This window comes from Silurus aristotelis (genome assembly GCF_946808225.1).
Source record: "Silurus aristotelis genome assembly, chromosome: 12".
NCBI classification, from domain to species: Eukaryota; Metazoa; Chordata; class Actinopteri; order Siluriformes; family Siluridae; genus Silurus; species Silurus aristotelis.
The window spans coordinates 23,413,465-23,430,368 of NC_139585.1; the positions used below are offsets into that span (position 1 = coordinate 23,413,465).

General features: G+C 39.4%; 2 protein-coding genes across 4 annotated transcripts; one reads left to right on the forward strand and one right to left on the reverse strand.

The window, feature by feature from the left end:
- Nucleotides 1-1,216: 1,216 nt before the first annotated feature.
- cdr2b (cerebellar degeneration-related protein 2b) lies at nucleotides 1,217-9,892 on the reverse strand. 2 transcript variants are annotated; one of them, XM_083556993.1, is made up of 6 exons: nucleotides 9,772-9,892; nucleotides 9,584-9,662; nucleotides 7,728-7,840; nucleotides 5,269-5,417; nucleotides 4,784-4,900; nucleotides 1,217-3,021 (listed from the first exon to the last, which is right to left on the reverse strand). In XM_083556993.1, exons 2-6 carry the CDS (start codon nucleotides 9,660-9,662, stop codon nucleotides 2,265-2,267), a joined length of 1,215 nt encoding a protein of 404 aa, XP_083413119.1. In that variant the 5' UTR covers nucleotides 9,772-9,892; the 3' UTR covers nucleotides 1,217-2,264. The 2 variants fall into 2 exon arrangements, with proteins under 2 accessions (XP_083413119.1, XP_083413118.1); XM_083556992.1 differs by lacking the exon at nucleotides 9,772-9,892 and having other exon boundaries at nucleotides 9,584-9,765.
- Nucleotides 9,893-9,899: 7 nt separating this feature from the next.
- mettl9 (methyltransferase 9, His-X-His N1-histidine) lies at nucleotides 9,900-16,817 on the forward strand. Of its 2 annotated transcripts, none has more exons than XM_083556998.1 (6): nucleotides 9,900-10,023; nucleotides 12,009-12,167; nucleotides 13,767-13,957; nucleotides 15,593-15,802; nucleotides 15,887-16,071; nucleotides 16,279-16,817. In XM_083556998.1, the coding sequence occupies exons 1-6, from the start codon at nucleotides 9,925-9,927 to the stop codon at nucleotides 16,485-16,487; spliced, it is 1,053 nt and encodes a 350-aa protein (XP_083413124.1). In that variant the 5' UTR covers nucleotides 9,900-9,924; the 3' UTR covers nucleotides 16,488-16,817. The 2 variants fall into 2 exon arrangements, with proteins under 2 accessions (XP_083413124.1, XP_083413125.1); XM_083556999.1 differs by lacking the exon at nucleotides 9,900-10,023 and adding an exon at nucleotides 11,709-11,866.
- The last annotated feature ends 87 nt before the right edge of the window (nucleotides 16,818-16,904 follow it).

Below are 16,904 nucleotides of genomic sequence, written 5' to 3' on the forward strand. Positions count from 1 at the left end.
GCTTCATTTTGCCTGAATGTTAAAGAAAGAACACTATGCACTATTGTGCTATCGCCACCTTTACTTTCCAACTAACAGCTACACCAAAAGCTCTGGGAAACACGTTTGTTCATGTTTCCCAGAGAGCCTGGATGGAGATTTGTATTCTTTTACATAAAAAAAATAGAGTTTAAATTTTCAGGAAATGTTCTTGAAAGCATGTAAGGAAATGATGAGAAACCATACATCATGTTGTGGCCTTGTGGTATGAGACTGTGGTATGTATATCATTTGGAAAGCTAGATGATCTACTTGAGTTCAAAACTGATATTTTGGGGAAACAAAACAAGCATTTGATCTCAGACCCTTGCTGTATTTCAGTATGTGTGAGAATTATGGGTTATTTTTTCTGGGGTTAATTGTGTGTGTGTTGAATTATGAAATTCTGTACCTCACTGGACATGCGGCCTGAGGATTTCCTAACAGTTGCGCAGTGTGTGCGCTTCTTGATGACTATTGAGCTGCGGTTTGGTTTTACTGATGAAGCGAGTTGTTCTGCACGTTTCGCTCTCGTTTTTAGGACGTGCGAACGTGCCGCTAATTTATTCAGGGGAAATATCAGTTTTATATGTGCTCTTTTGCTTTATATCCTACCATGTTTTTTTTTTTGTTTTTTTTTCTTCTTCTAGCATCATCATCTTGTTTATTAATTTTCAATCATTCCACATATTCAGAAAGAAATGGACACATCACCCAAACTGTTATGACCTGGCAAATGTTGAAATGTGCTAAAAAAAAAAAAAAAAAAGGATGCAAATAAAGCATTGTTCAAACTTTCTTTGTGAGCTAATTGCTTATTTTTACGGAAATATGGGCAGGTGACTTAAGTATTTCAATTGGAAGATCTTTTGATTTATATCCTCCATGTAGTACAAAAAATAAACCCAACTATCCTCAGTTTTCATGGCCAAGCAGTCACACACCTTATATTTCCATATACTAAAAAAATTATGTATTGGAAGTATTGGAAGAACAAGCTGTTCTGAACAAAAAAAAAAGCAAACTTTCTTCTCTAAGACCTTGAGAGAATTTGACACTTAAAATCTAAATGGCAAAGGTCACCCTTTATTATTAGTTAAACAAGGTATATATGCCAAACTGATCAGTGGTAAGAAGAGTTTGCCTAATGATTGGCTGGGAAAGAGTGATAGAGTAATAAGACAAGGAAGAGTCCATGCGAGAGCAGAGACCTTTTAATAAGAGCTGGTTTAGTCAGAAGTTTGTCTGGTAGCAGAAGAAAGATGATCTGAACACAAGCGAAGACAACTACAAAACAAGGAGGAAGCAGACTGTGCTTATAAACAGCTTATGAATTTCTCAATTATTTAGCTTTAGGCTGAAGTGGTATTATGCACCGCTGGTACCACTCGACTCCAGAGCAGTATAAGTGTGTTTTCTGGACTGATGAATCTGGTAGAACAAGGGTTTATTCAGAGTTTGAACCCATTAGTTCCAGTGAAGTTAATGTTCATGCTACAGAGATTGTAGGCACTTGCACCTAGAGTTGTGGCACATGGGGAGCTGTGCAACTGGTGCGATCCCTGCCACGTGCATCACCACGTACGCACTCCATCACTGAGATCTTCTCACACGTTAGTTTCTCACCGGAAACATCTTACTTCCGCACTCACCCTACTCGCCAAATTGGCTCGCCAGACTTTGGCCTTCAGATGAAGATCCAGCTCGCCGTTTTGACACCATTGCGGAGATCCAACACAAAAAAGAAGACTTTTGAAAAGAAGACTTCCAGGACGTATTCTAAAAGTGGCAGGAACACTGTAAGTGCTCTATTGCCCTCAAGGGGATTATTTTAACAGTGATAGTGTTTAACCGTAGATAAATAAAGTACTTTCTTGTAAACAGCTAGTATTGAAACTTTTTGATGCCACCGCTTAAAAGCTTGATGAAGGGTTCCAAAGAAGTCTTTTTCTGTATACTTTTTTAGCACCACATCAGCAGTACATACAATAATAATCATTGAAAATCACACCATGATCTTATACAGAAATCATTTTCAGTTAGGTATATATATCTGCTATTAAACGGGAGATCAGAAGTTCTAGCTTGGCTGTGCTTTAAATATCTTCATCCCTTTGTGATTTCTGTTAATCTAGGCAATCTACTCATTGCCTTATTATACCTGATGCCCGCTGGGATTTCTATAGGGGACGAATCTAACAGTCTTGAGGGGTTGAACATGGAAAATGCATAATATTGAACATTTTTTAACTTATGGCCCTGTTTATCTCTAAGTCCTTTTTGCTCTTTTGGATATAAGTAAAAATTTCACTGAAAAGCACTTTGTATTCAGGAAGCTGAGCATGGTCCTGAGGACGTGCGAGTCTGTCCGGATTTCGGGTCGAGGTTTGACCGGCTGTGGACGTCTGCACGGCTTTGTCGCACTGCACCCGGGACTGCGACAGATCTTCACAGCGGCGCAGAAGTGCATTGTATTTGCTTTTTAAGGCGCTGTACTGAGCGTCCACCTCATTTAGCAGTGACATACCCTGACTCTCAACTGCCTCTAAATGCCCCCTATAGGCGTCCATGTGCTCCCCATGTCTCAGCTCCTCATCCTTGCTGCCAGCTTCCAGCAGCTGCCTTTCGCTCTTGGAGCACCTCAGCCCTTGCCTCGTCTCCCACATCTGACTCACGTCCTCCTCTGAATAGAAGTTCAGAGCACCCGGAAAGATGCGCGAGGCTGAATCCGAACGCACCAGCTGCCGGAGTTCCTCGACTTCAGCCTCAACTTCAGTCAGACGAGTTTTATAGGCTTCCAGCAGTGTCACACGTGGCTCCAGCTCACTGATCTCTTGGGCCAGAGCCTCGGCCTCGTGCTCTGCCGTCTCTCTCAGGGTCCGCTCTAAATTCAGCTCTGCCTGCAGGGAGTGCAAAAGTGCAGAGTGATCTTCCTCCTCTTCCCACTGGTCTTCTTCTAGAGACAAAGTGCTCGTAGATACGAAGTGCTCACTGGGTGGATCCCTGTAATACACAGAGCTATATATCAGACTAATGAAGAGGATAGAATTGCATTTTACTGGAATTGGATCTTTCAAATCAATTAGTCTGTCTGTCTGTCTGTCTGTCTGTCTGTCTGTCTGTCTGTCTGTCTGTCTGTCTGTCTGTCTGTCTGTCTGTCTGTCTGTCTATCTATCTATCTATCTATCTATCTATCTATCTATCTATCTATCTATCTATCTATCTATCTATCTATCTATCTATCTATCATATGTCTAATCTATCTATCATACGTCTAATCTATCTATCTATCTATCTATCTATCTATCTATCTATCTATCTATCTATCTATCTATCTATCTATCTATCTATCTATCTATCTATCTATCTATCTATCTATCTATCTATCTATCTATCTATCTATCTATCTAATGGGAATCCCATCCTTTTAAAACAATCTGGAATATAAGAATTGTACTAAGAGACAGATTTTGATGCATTGTTCTTTGTTATGTAATAGTTCCTGTAAAATCATGGTCTCAAGTAAATCTATGAACCAGGTGAAATGTTTGAATTATACCGTAGATCAGCCTAAATTGATTTCCAGTCCTAAACCAGGGGCAAATCCTGAAAAATATTTTGGGGGTGGCATGAATTATGAGGGGTGACAACACTGAATATACACTATTCGGTGTAAATAATGCTGAGAATCGGCAAACTTGACAATCTACTCTCTGCCATTGTAGACCTTTGGTGATATTTGATTATCTTTAGAGCTGAAAAAAACTCCTTTCACATGTTGCACTGCTCACTGGTAACGATTGAGCAATGAACGATTTGTTCATATGGAACGTGTCCTTAATGAGACTCAGAAGAACGAGTCTTAAAGAGTGATTCGTTTTATTATCTACTGGAAGCGCATGAGCAAAGGCTCCATAGGTTATGTACAGGAAACAGAATTGAGTGATTCAACTCTTCTGGTCCGAGTTATTAATTCTTTTATAGCATCATGTGACTCTTATAGATTCTATGCAGTGCATTCCACAGGAAACAAAATTGAGTAGTTCATCTCACGAATCCTTTGGTCCGAATCATTTGTTCTTGTATCACCAGACTCCTATAGATGCTTCACAATGCAATAGTTCAGGTTTTTTGGTCCTAATCTTGACATTATTGTTACAACAACTATGTTAGTCACATGACAAAAGAACTAACGACACGGACTGAAAGCTATGACAGGTGAGCTACTCATTCTGTTTATTATCATTTGTCCTCCGCTGCATTGCCAATATTTTCATTATCGGAACTATTCTCAAAGTTAATGTATGTAGACGTGTCGGGGGATCGGTTTATTAAAAACTTTTTTTCTGATCAAAGGAACGAAATAATCGGATAATCCTGAAGGCGCCAGCGACGAAACAACATACCTAAAAAAAATGGTTAAGATGTCAATCAATTTGTTCGGACTACGCTTTAATAGAAAGACGAGATTTCTTGCCATTATTTAAGGGTATATGTTTTTTTTTTTTATCTCATCACATTGAAGCACTGCTGCTGTAAATGAGCTAAACTGATCAAAGAAAACTAATAACATTTATATTTTATACATTGGTTTACCAGTGCTGGGGTGGCACACGCCACCCCGTGCCACCCCGTGCCACCCCACCCCGGTAGCCCCTGGTTCTAACTATTTTTAATACCAATACTTTACAGATTTGACACCATTCACATTCTTGTTCACATCATGCATATTAAATTTGTTGTGGTCAATGATTAGGATATTTACTTGTCTGATTGGCTGATAACTGGCTTTTCAGGATCCAGAAGATCTGGTGTCAGCTTCTCGATCTTTCTTTGCAGCTCCTCCACCTGACTCTGTAGCTCATTGATGGTGTCTGTGAGCCTGCAAAGAAGAACAAGCTCATGTTTAACTCACACTCCATGATATTCGCAGCTCTCTGCTTTGATCCTGAGCTTGAATGACCTTAGCATGTATGCAAAGGTTTCCTTGAAATTCTGTGGTTACTTCCCACCTTGAACATAAAATGCTGGTAGGTGTACCCCAAGTGTAAATGTGTGTGTATGTGTGGTTTTACCTCAAGCCCAATGTTCCTAGAATGGAATTGAGGATAAAGCAGTTTCTAAATGCTATGAACTTCACTGTACGCAAAATAAACGGCATATGTAAGAAGCTTATATAGTATTTATCTTTCAATGTGAAATACACACAAACACACACACACACATACACACAGACAAAGTCTGTCTTACCCCTCGATCTTAAGCTGGTCTGAACGGTTTTCCAAGACGAGTCTTTGGTTGCTTTGTTCCAAGTCCCGTGCAGTGGCGTCTAGCTGCTCGTAGACTTTAGCATGCTGATCATTCACTGACCTGAGCATTTCCACCTGCTTAGACAGATGCTGAAAAAAAAGCAAAACACCTTAGGAAATCTGCCATTTGTATTCTAATCTATTATTCACAATTATTTAATGAAGCTTGTGGACAATCTTATATGTGTGTCGCTTTGTAGTGATATACAATATACATTATATTAACGTTGGCCTTATCAGTGACTTGCAATGCACCAGACACTAATAAAAGATTATGAAACTCTTCCCAGTAGTGCTAAGTCAACCTGAGACATAAAATAAATGTATGGTAGTTAATAAACGGAACACTCTCTCAGTATACAGTATCTACAGAGTCTTTTATCCACGTCACCGTCCATATCTCTGAAACAAAGGCTGACCCCATTAAGCCTCATAATAATTTACAGACCCACGATATTACAAGGTAGACCTCATCATAAACATAACCCATAAGCATGAACATGAACCATAAGACACTATACATTAAAGGAACCCTACAACAACTACAACAACGGAGGTTCTATGATATTAACTTTAACAGGAGGTCAACATTTTTCAGGTCACTCCAGTAGTCCTTCAATCATTCTACTCAATTATCCTGTATATAATTCATTGTAAACCCAGATTATCCATATATATGTATATTCTGTATATCCTAGACCAGGGGTCACCAACCTTTTTGAAACTGAGAGCTACTTCTTGGGTACTGATTAATGTGAAGGGCTACCAGTTTGATACACACAGTTTTCAGTTTGATCTGAAATAACACATTTGCTCAATTTATCTTTTATTATATGTTATTATTAATGATTAATGATATTCATCTATGTGAAGACACTGATCATGTTAATGATTTCTCATAATAATTATCATCAATGATTTAACAAAGTAGGAAACAGCTATTTTTAGAAAAGGCCCGCGGGCTACTCATGTGGTCCTTGCGGGCTACCTGCCCACGGGCACCACATTAGTGACCCCTGTTCTAGACTATCCTCATATCTATATATCATCTGCATATATAATATGTAGTATAACTTTTGTACAATTAAATATACATTGTACATATCCCATATTGTAAATTTTTATATTCAACATTCTTCACACATATTTTGTAGCTTACACACATCCTGCATGTAATATGACCTGTTTGTATATTTATAAATATATGATCAGGCATAACATTTCACACCGATCAGGCATGACATTATGGCCACCTGCCTAATATTGTGTTGGTCCTCCTGCCAAAACAGTCCTGATCCATGGAGCATTAACACCATTAACTTCTTCAGCAGTTTGAGCTACAGGAGCTCGTCTGTTGGATCGGACCACACGGGCCAACCTTCGCTCCACACGTGTTTCCGCTGTTCCTTGCTTGGAACACTCTTAATAGACATTGACCACTACAGACTGGGAAAATCCCACAGGAGCTGCAGTTTTGGAGATGCTTAGATCCAGTCGTCTAGACATCACAATTTGGCCCTGGTCAATCTCGCTTAAATCATTACACTTGCCCATTTTTCCTGCTTCTAACACATCAACTTTAAGGAATAATTACTCACTTGCTAATATACCACACCCACTAACAGGTGTTATTTACTTCACGTTCATAATGTAATGCCTGATCGGTGTATATATATATTTTCTATCTATCTATCTATCTATCTATCTATCTATCTATCTATCTATCTATCTATCTATCTATCTATCTATCTATCTATCTATCTATCTATCTATCTATCTATCTATCTATCTATCTATCTATCTATCTATCTATCTGACCATTCACTGTGTAGAACCATGATTTTATTATGACGGCTTCAGTCCGTCAAATACTCCAAACCAAAGCCACTTAAGTTATTATTTCTTTTAAATCAGTGTTTGGAATTTTGAATTGAAAGAAACCAGGGACTTTTCCCCCACTAATTTCTTTGGAATTTGGTCATTTACACCTTTTCTGATCCAACCATCAGCTCTTCCCAGTCATACCACGACCACAACTACCAGCTGGTGAGGGTTGAGATTAATGTGTTAACTTATAGCAAACTTACCAAATCTTTGACCAAATCTTTGACAAAAGCCCATGATGTCCTAGTTTAACTGTAATTTACAGGTATGAAAGCTTGGCCAATTTTGCTCCCTTGAATCCTGTAAACAAATGGCTGAAGTACTGTCAGAATACAAACTGTCAGATTCTCAACATGTTTGATCGAAAGCCTTATTGTTGACGCTTCAAGTCATTTGCTTTGGGTTTAAAACGAATGAATTAAAAAAAAAAGTACTGCAAATAGAAGCCAACTACAGACTGAGAAACAACAAGGATTCATACACTCTTCATGATGCTTCAAGGATGATTGTATGTACCTCGATTTCCTGTAGCTGCTCCTGGTTGGTGGTATACATCTCCTGGAGACCTTCTTCCAATTCATGATTCCTCTCCAGGAGGGTTTTGCCCAGCTCAGCAGCCAAATGAAGATCTGAAGAGTGTCAAAATTGAAGCAAACAAGATACAAAAGCACAAGATTTTTGACTGAGCTCATACAAGCAAATGAGACTGAAATAAAATGGCATGCAGTAACATGAATATATTATATCATTTATATTTGCAAACCAAAAAGTACATTGTACAAACAGCACAACATATTGGATTTCTTGCAAAAGCCGGTAAAGCCTGTTAAAAGTAAGTATTTGTCTCAGTGAACATCTCATAATTGCCATCAAAATAACAAGTCCCTTTGTCATTGTATAGAAACAATATCCTCAAAATATTTAATGTAGTGCACAGTTTCAGTGTTTCCCAATGTAAACAATCTGGATTACACAAAAAAATGGAATCTTCGGTTTCTGGTTCTTGTATGGTATTAGTCCTGGAGAGTGGGTTTCTCTGCAGTTTTAACTGTGTGTTGAAACTGCAGAAAAACCCACTCTCCAGGACTAATACCATACAAGAACCAGAAACCGGGCAGGAAAAATCACAACTGACCCTTCGCACCTTTCAGCCGCTACAGAACTCTGTTTACCAAAACTGCCAGTCACAGGAATCACCCTCATTAACAACTCACCATAATTATATTCCCTGCTTCATATCTATAAGTACTGCATTATCAGAATTGTCAGTCATCACATCATCTGTATATGTTACACACACTATTTCTGCTGTATATTGTACAAAGTTCTAAAGTAACTCTTTAATTTAACCTATTTAATACTTGTACTGTCTGTATTGTCTCACATTGTCTGAATTTTCATGTATAGACCAAACTGAATGTGTAGTGTTGTTCATGTCTGTTCTTACGAGAGTCACTAATGGCTGGAACCAAATTCTTGTGCGTGTCGACACACTTGCTCAATAAACCTGATTCTGATTCTGTTACCGTATGGGGGATTTCGATTTTAAGAGACCGGACAGAATTCACACTTTGACTGCACTGTAGTAGAATTCGTTCGTTACCTGGTTGTCTATTTTTAAAAATTGTAATTCTGTGTTTTGCTCTGTTTTTATCTGCTCATTAAATTGAAGGTTCACGAGATTCACCTTTGACCTGTTTTAGAGAACTAGTTGATCATTAGTTGATCTGATGGCGTTCACTTGCCTCCATTAGTGACATTAGTGACAAGATTCATCTGCACAATTCATCAATTCGTGTCACATTTCCAAAAAAAGTTTCAAAGAAATGCCTTGCGGTTTCGGGGGTTAAGATAATTCAGGTGAGAAGCAGTATAATAGATTTTGATCAACATGACATGGACAGTTAATAATGTAGGAAACAGCAGACAATTGTTCACAATCAATTAAATGAATGTACCAAAACGTTTACATTTTGTTCAACTGGAAATTGCTTTTATGACGTCCACGACTGACTACATGATGTGCAGAGAGTTTGATTTCTGATCTGAAAAAACGCTTCAAAACTGCAATTCAATGCTTTCCTTTCTTTAGTAATCCATCTCTCATCATTGCTCCTTCCTGTCAAGTCTCATTCATGAGGAACTTGTCTTGTCACAGGATGTGGTACAATGCATCAACTGTAGGAGCTGCAATGTTTCCGTCACAGATATCTCTGTGTTCGAAAACATTATTGTCTCAAAGCGTAAACATAATGTGTCTTTCAAAATGAAGTGAGGAAACGAAATATCTGTAATACACAGGCTCATGTATTGTAATTGAAAAAAAGCCTGTTAGATGCTCAATGCCAGAATAAAAAAGTAAGCTGTTTTACCATGCTCCAGCTCTCGGTGCTCATACCACTGTTCTTCCTCTTTCATCTCGAACTCCTCTGCTATCATGTCCGTAAGCATCTTCATTTGGAAAACCAGAAATGAACAGCTGTTATACCAAAGCAAAGTGCTGCGTCTGTTTCTAATTGCATAAATTCACTTCTAATAGCATCCGTTCCCTTTTACTTACTCTGTTCACAATTAACACAGAACGATGGATTTCTCACTCTGTCTCTATCGTTCTCTCTCTCAGGAGAACAGGAAGGAGGAGATCAACGTGGCACGCTCTCTGTAACTCAGATAACGCTGTGACGCAATCCGTGCCAAGTTTATCACCAGTCTAATGATATGTGTGGACCTGAAAGGCGTACAGAGTACAGGTCCAATCCAGGTTCAATCCATGATGTCAATACTTTATGTGTCCTCAGTCCACCAGCATACGGTAATCTTTATTAATATTGGCACCCTTGGTAGATATAAACATTCTGCTGCAATGGCTTACAGTTGCTTCTATCAGTGGACATGTGATACCTCAACAATGATGGAAGTGTAATGAATGGACATTCGGTGTCACCCAGATGAGGAGGGATTACATTTTGAGTCTGGTCCCTCTTAAAGTTTCTTTAAAAAGTTTTTTTTTTTCTTGCATTTACTCATTTATTAGAGATATAAATATACAGATTAATTTAAACATTTTGAAGGTTATATTATAACCTTTGTTTTAGGACAATGTCCATCGTTAAAAGGTGTATACAGACAATGTGATTGAATTTTTGAGCAAAGAATTTTGTGAAAAATTGTTTCACCCAACTTCCCGTGGGCTCACCACCTGCAGGAGGAACCGTAAGGGACTGTGCTGTGAGGATTTGGCAGCAGTCGAAGGCGGGGGCCTGCTTAGACTGCTGCCCCCGTGACCCGGATTACGGATAAGCGGAAGAAAATGAATGAATGAATAAATGTTTCACCCAAAAAAAATGTAATAAAAAATATTGGCACCCTTATGAATTCATACGTGTAAAATATATTTAAAGTATACAGTGGTAAAGAGTAACGAAGTAAATTTAATTCGTTACTGTACTTGAGTAGTTTATTTTGAGTATCTGTACTTTATTTAAGTAAAAGTATGTTTTTCCTCAGTTGCTTTGGAGCGTTTCTCAGATCAGAAATAAAATTCCTAAAACTACTTGTTCAACCTCCACATCATGTAGGCACTTGTGCTCATCATAAAAACAATTTTTGTAGCTTTGATCAAATTGTGAACGCTTTTCTACATTCATTTAATCGATTGTGTACAATTGTCTGCTGTTTCCTACATTATCAGTTGTTTATGTACATGTTGATCAAAATATATTATACTAGTTTCACCTGAATGGTCTCAACCCCTAAAACATCTCGGCATCGATACATTGAATAAGTCATTGAATGCAAAATAGTTAAACCAGTTATCAGAATCTGTCAAGCTTAAAATCTGTGATCTAAAATGTTACTTATTTTGTAAATGTGACTTGAATTGATAAATTGTGCAGATGAATCTTGAATGTTACTAATGAAGGCGAGTGAACGGCATCAGATCAACCAATGATCGACTAGTTCTCTAAAACAGATCCAAGGTGAATCTCGTGAACCTTCAATTGACGACAGACAGAGCAAAACATAGAATTACAATTTCTGAAAACGGATGAACAACCAACCAAACAAAAACTATTACAGTACAGTAAAAGTGTGAATCCTCTCCATTCATATTTGTGCTGCTGAAATTCATAAATGCAGTACAGAAGAATTTTGCATTTTCAATCATTGTGATCCGAACCATAGTTTATATCAGAAAACACTGAAACTGTGCAACATGACTAATCATTTTGACGATCTTGTTTGTGAACAATCACAAATGAGCTGTTCATTGACTCAAATAGCAACTTTTGAGAGATGAACTAAGGATTTTGAAAAAACAAAACAAAAGAAAGTACGGGCGTTTGCAAGAAATCCAATGTGTTGTGCTGTTTGTACATATTGCTTTGAGAAATGCATTTACTAGTTTGCAGATATTAAGGATAATTCGAGAAATGCTCCAAAGCAACTGAGAAAAAAATCCTACTTTCCCGATCGAACGATAAAGAAACTACTCCACCTTCTGGTGGGACCAATGATCGCCGTAATTGTTTTTGACGGACGCCTTTACGTGTAACACAGGAAGCATTCACGGAAATATTTGAATTAGTGAATTGTTTACTTTACGGATTGTCCAGAGAGACGATGTGGACTTTAAAATCGCACCACACCTGCAGGTTTGTTTGTTTGTTTGTTTGTTTGTTTGTTCCTTCCTTTGTTTGTAGGATTGAAGGAGTTTGGTGCAGTGCCGATGCGTTTTACTGTGTGAGAGGAGAAGCGTGTACTTGTCCTGTTCTTATGTCGATGTGTCTTCTACAGATGAGGACGCTTCTGTTCGGTGTTTGGGTGGTGGTCTACGTTTCAGTTCTTTTGGTAGCTCGAAAGATGTGGACTGCCAAGTACACGAGAAGTCCCCTTGCTCGGACGCTTTTCATGAACGCGCTGACCGACTCGGATTTTGAGCCCCAAGTACAAGAGGTAATTCTCTCTAAATGTCTCCTGAACTTCTGATCCCTTACTGATTTATTTATGATAACTATTCCTTCAAGAAGACTGATCTCCTTATTCTTTACTAGATGATGCATAACATTTTAGATCATCATGAGGATGGACTGTGATTACAGTTTTTTCTCAGTTTCCTCAAATCATCCATCATATTTCTATATAAATGCATTTCTCAACGCAATCTGTTTGACCTGTTTTAGAGATCTAGTCGATCGTGGGTTGCCGTTCACTCGCACCCGTTAGTGAAATTCAAAATTCATCTCCCCAATTCATCAACTCAAGACACATTTACAAAAAAAAGTGTAATAGAAGTTTAGGCTTGTGGTGGAGGTTGGATTGCATCAAGGATCGGCTCTGAGCCCTTTCCTGTTTGCAGTGGTGATAGACAGGTTGACGGACGAGGTCAGACAGGAGTCTCCCTGGACTATGATGTTTGCGATATTGATATTGTTATTTATGGTGAGAGTAGGGAGCAGGTTGAGATAAGCCTGGAGAGGTGGAGATATGCGCTGGAGAGAAGGGGAATGAAAGTCAGTAGGAGTAAGACAGAGTACATGTGTGTGAATGAGAGGGAGGGCAGTGGAGTGGTGCAGTTACAGGGAGAAGACGTGGAGAAGGTGGAGGAGTTCAGGTACCTGAGGTCAACAGTGCAAAGTAATGGAGAGTGTGTTAGAGAAGTAAAGAAAAGAGTGCAGGCAGGGTGGAGTGGGTGGAGAAGAGTGATAGCAGGAGTGATTTGTGATAGAAGAGTATCTGTGAGAGTGAAAGGGAACGTTTATAGGACTGTGGTGAGACCTGCGATGTTGTATGGATTAGAGACAGTGGCATTAAGTAAAAGACAGGAGGTGGAGCTTAAGGTAGCAGAGCTAAAGATGTTGAGGTTTTCGTTGGGAGTGACGACGGTGGACAGGATTAGAAATGAGTTTATTAGAGGGACAGCGCATGTAGGATGTTTTGGAGACAAGGTGGCGAGATTGAGATGGTTTGGACATGTGCAGAAGAGGGACACTTTGGCGACCCCTAATGGGAGAAGCCGAAAGAAGAAGAAGAAGAAGAAGATCAGGTTGGCATAGACAACTGATAATGTGGGAAATAGCAGACAATTGTACACAATTAATTAAGTGAATGTACAAAAGCATTCGCAGTTTGATCAAGGCGATGAGAAATTGCGTTTATGATGTGCACCGCGTGATGGTTAAACAAAGAGTTTTGAGAATTTCATTTCTGATCAGAGAAATGCTCCAAAGCACCTGAGAAAAACTGTAATATCAACAGTCTATAAAAAAGGTTCAGGACTGCAGTTTGCATGAACATTTCTGTAATGGGAACAATACACCACAATAATGATAAAAAAACACCTATAATGAATGGATATTCGGTGTCACATATGAGGACGGGTTCCTTTTTAAGGCTGGTTCTTTCAAGGTTTCTTCTTCATACCATCTCAAGGTGTTTTCCCTTGCTACTGGCTCACTTTTAGGTACTAACGTATAAATTCACATTTTATAATCTCCACTGTTAAAAGCGCAATACAACTTTTGATGATGATAATGATGTTTCCTTTCCCCACAGTGGTATCACTGCACTCCTGACCTGCTAGGCGAGAAGATCCAGCACTTGTTCGTACAGAGTCAGTTAGATGAAGATACACAAACTTTCCTTCAGAGGAGTGTGGAGAAATCTGGCTGTGTCCTTACCCAACTCTACCACTCATTCTTCTCATCCATCTTTAGCCCAATCATCTCAAGGACCTCCATCAACGGGTATATTTTCTATAATAAATGCAAATGTGTTTGAATGGTGCCCCAATGTGTAAAATTTCGAGTTTTAATTCAAATTTAAGTGGTTTAATCCTTATGATCATTTGATTGTTCAAGATTTGCAGGCATTTTTTCCCCACAGCACCTATATTTCACAGGCTCAAAAGTTACTGGACTCTTGACAGACAAGCAGTTTAATGGCCAGCCGTGGAAAAAACAGTTTGGCGTTTATTTCGGTTGCTGGTTTACTAAAGTGAACGATTCCATCAGCTCATTGCAAGTCTCCCACCTACACTGGACCCACATTAGTTTGCCTATCGTACATACAAGTCAACAGAGGATGCAGTTTCCACCGCTCTTCATTCAGCTTCCCACCTGGATAAAAACAACACTTACATTAGAATGTTTTTAGTTCTGCGTTCAATACGGTCCTCCCCACTGTACTTATTACTAAACTTAGTGACCTGGGTATCTGCACCTCCACTTGCAGATTTGGACTTGGACTTGCTCACCTCAACCCTCATTCTGAACAACGACATCCCACAGGGAAGTGTACTGAGCCCAATACTCTTTCACTGTTTACCCATGACTGTGCTCCTTTGCATAACTCCAACATCTTTATCAAGTATGCAGATGACACCACGGTGGTGGACCAGATCAGCAACGACGGCGAGTCTGCCTACAGGGAGAGATTCAAAGCCTCAATGCCATGAAGATTAAATAGCTCATTGTGGACTTTTAGAAATCTAACAGCAGGAGACATTCCCTAGTCTACATCAATTGAACTTAGGTAGAGAGGGTCTCCAGCTTTGTGAGTTTACATCCCTGGGAATTTGTCCTGGCACCAGAACACTTTAGCTCTGGTTAGGAAGGCTAACAGCACCTTTACTTCTTGAGGGGTCTAAAGAAAGCTTATCTGTCCCCAGGGATTCTAACATGTTTTTAACGCTGCATCATTGAGAGCATCCTGACCAACTCCATCACTGTACGGTACGGAGGCTCTACTGTGTGTGAACACAAAGCCCTGCAGAGGGTGGTCAAAACCGCCCAACGCAACACTGGCACCCAACTATCTCCCATTGAGCACCTTCACCACAGCGGATGTCTGTGCAGAGCTCACAACATTATCAACTCTTTATATCCCAGTCACAAACTGTTTAAACCCCCTTTACATCAAGAAGGAGATACATGAACATAGGCACCAGAACCAGCAGGTTCAGAAAAAGCTTTTGTCCATCCACCATCACATTACTGAACTCTACACTACACCGTTAGATCACTGTATAAACACTGTATATAACTTCTGTACAATTATACATACGATGTACATATTACACACTGTACATTTATATACCCCTCTTTCCCTACACATATTGTGCCTTACATACGTCTACATATTACACTGTATATAAACTTTCTTTCGGCTTCTAGATCTTTCCATCTATCTATCCATCCATCCATCTCAAAAAGTCTTAATTTTGACTTTGTGAAACCTGCAGAAACCCAGGTGGGATACAGGGGCAATATTTAGACTTTTGTGACTAGACTTTTGAACCTGACTGTATGCGTACAGATGTCATTGCTATTGTCATGGTGTTCATCAACTTCTGTCACTTCTCTCTTGGTGTTTATTAACAGGTTTCTGGGCCGAGGCTCCATGTTTGTTTTTTCCCAGAACCAATTTCGCCAACTTCTCCAAATCGATCCCGACTGGAAAGGAGAAAAGCTTCTGGATCTCGGAGCCGGGGACGGAGGCGTCACGGATGTAATGGGCTCGTTCTTTAAAGAGGTTTATGCCACTGAAGTGTCGCCTCCTATGAGATGGCATCTCCAGAGAAAGAACTACAGGTGCACATGGCTTAAATACTTCCACTTAGAACTGAGAGTGATATCCGATGACTTTGCCATTAAAACAATTTTTCCGTTCGTCAGTTTGTTGGAAATTGACGAATGGCAAAATACGGGTTTCCAGTATGACATCATCTCCTGTCTGAACCTCTTGGACCGATGCGATGAGCCTTTACAGCTGCTCAGAGACATCAAGAAGGCTCTGGTACCTCGCACCGGACGGCTGATCCTCGCAGTAGTTCTACCCTTTCAGCCTTATGTGGAAATACGTAAGTGTGTTTTTTTTAAATTATACTTTTATTACATTTTTTTCAACTCTTCTTCTTTCGGCTTCTCCCATCAGGGGTCGCCACAGCGGATCATCCGTCTCCATACCCTCCCCCTGTCCTCTACATCTGCCCCTTTCAAACCAAATAAAAACATTTTCAATAAATGTATCATTTAAATTTAAATGTAAAAACACCTCCCGCTCGCAGGAGGAAGATGGGTGCGTCCTGCAGAGCACATCTGCGTGAACGGCACGACTTGGGAGGAGCAGGTCAGGAACCTGTCCGACATCATATTCCACAGCATAGGATTCGAGGTGGAAGCCGTGACACGCCTGCCGTATTTATGCGAGGGAGATATGCATCAGGATTACTACGTGCTAGACGATGCCGTGTTCGTACTTAAGCCTCAGGAATGAGACGAAGTTTAATTCACATTCAAGGGACCCGATTTAAGGCATGTGTATGAATAGAACGAATGATCTATTTTAAATATTGTAACCCGTATTACTATTATAGCGACTTAAAATTCCAGACAAATGGATATTGAAGCCATGGTAAGGATTTTTTTTTTGTGTTTACTGGGAAAGTATTTTTAAAAAGCAATACAGATACATGAAGAACCACCTTCGACACTTGTGCCTACTCTTCATACTGGAGTTTCCTAATAAAATATCAGTACACAGTGTCCATACCTCATTTGAATAATGGAATGTGACTGATGCACAGGTTTTTTTTTTTTTTTTTTTTAACATAACTTTGGATTCATTACCACTGGTGCTGTTCTATATAATAATGGTGACTGGGTGTATTCTCTGAAGTATTTTCAATAAAAA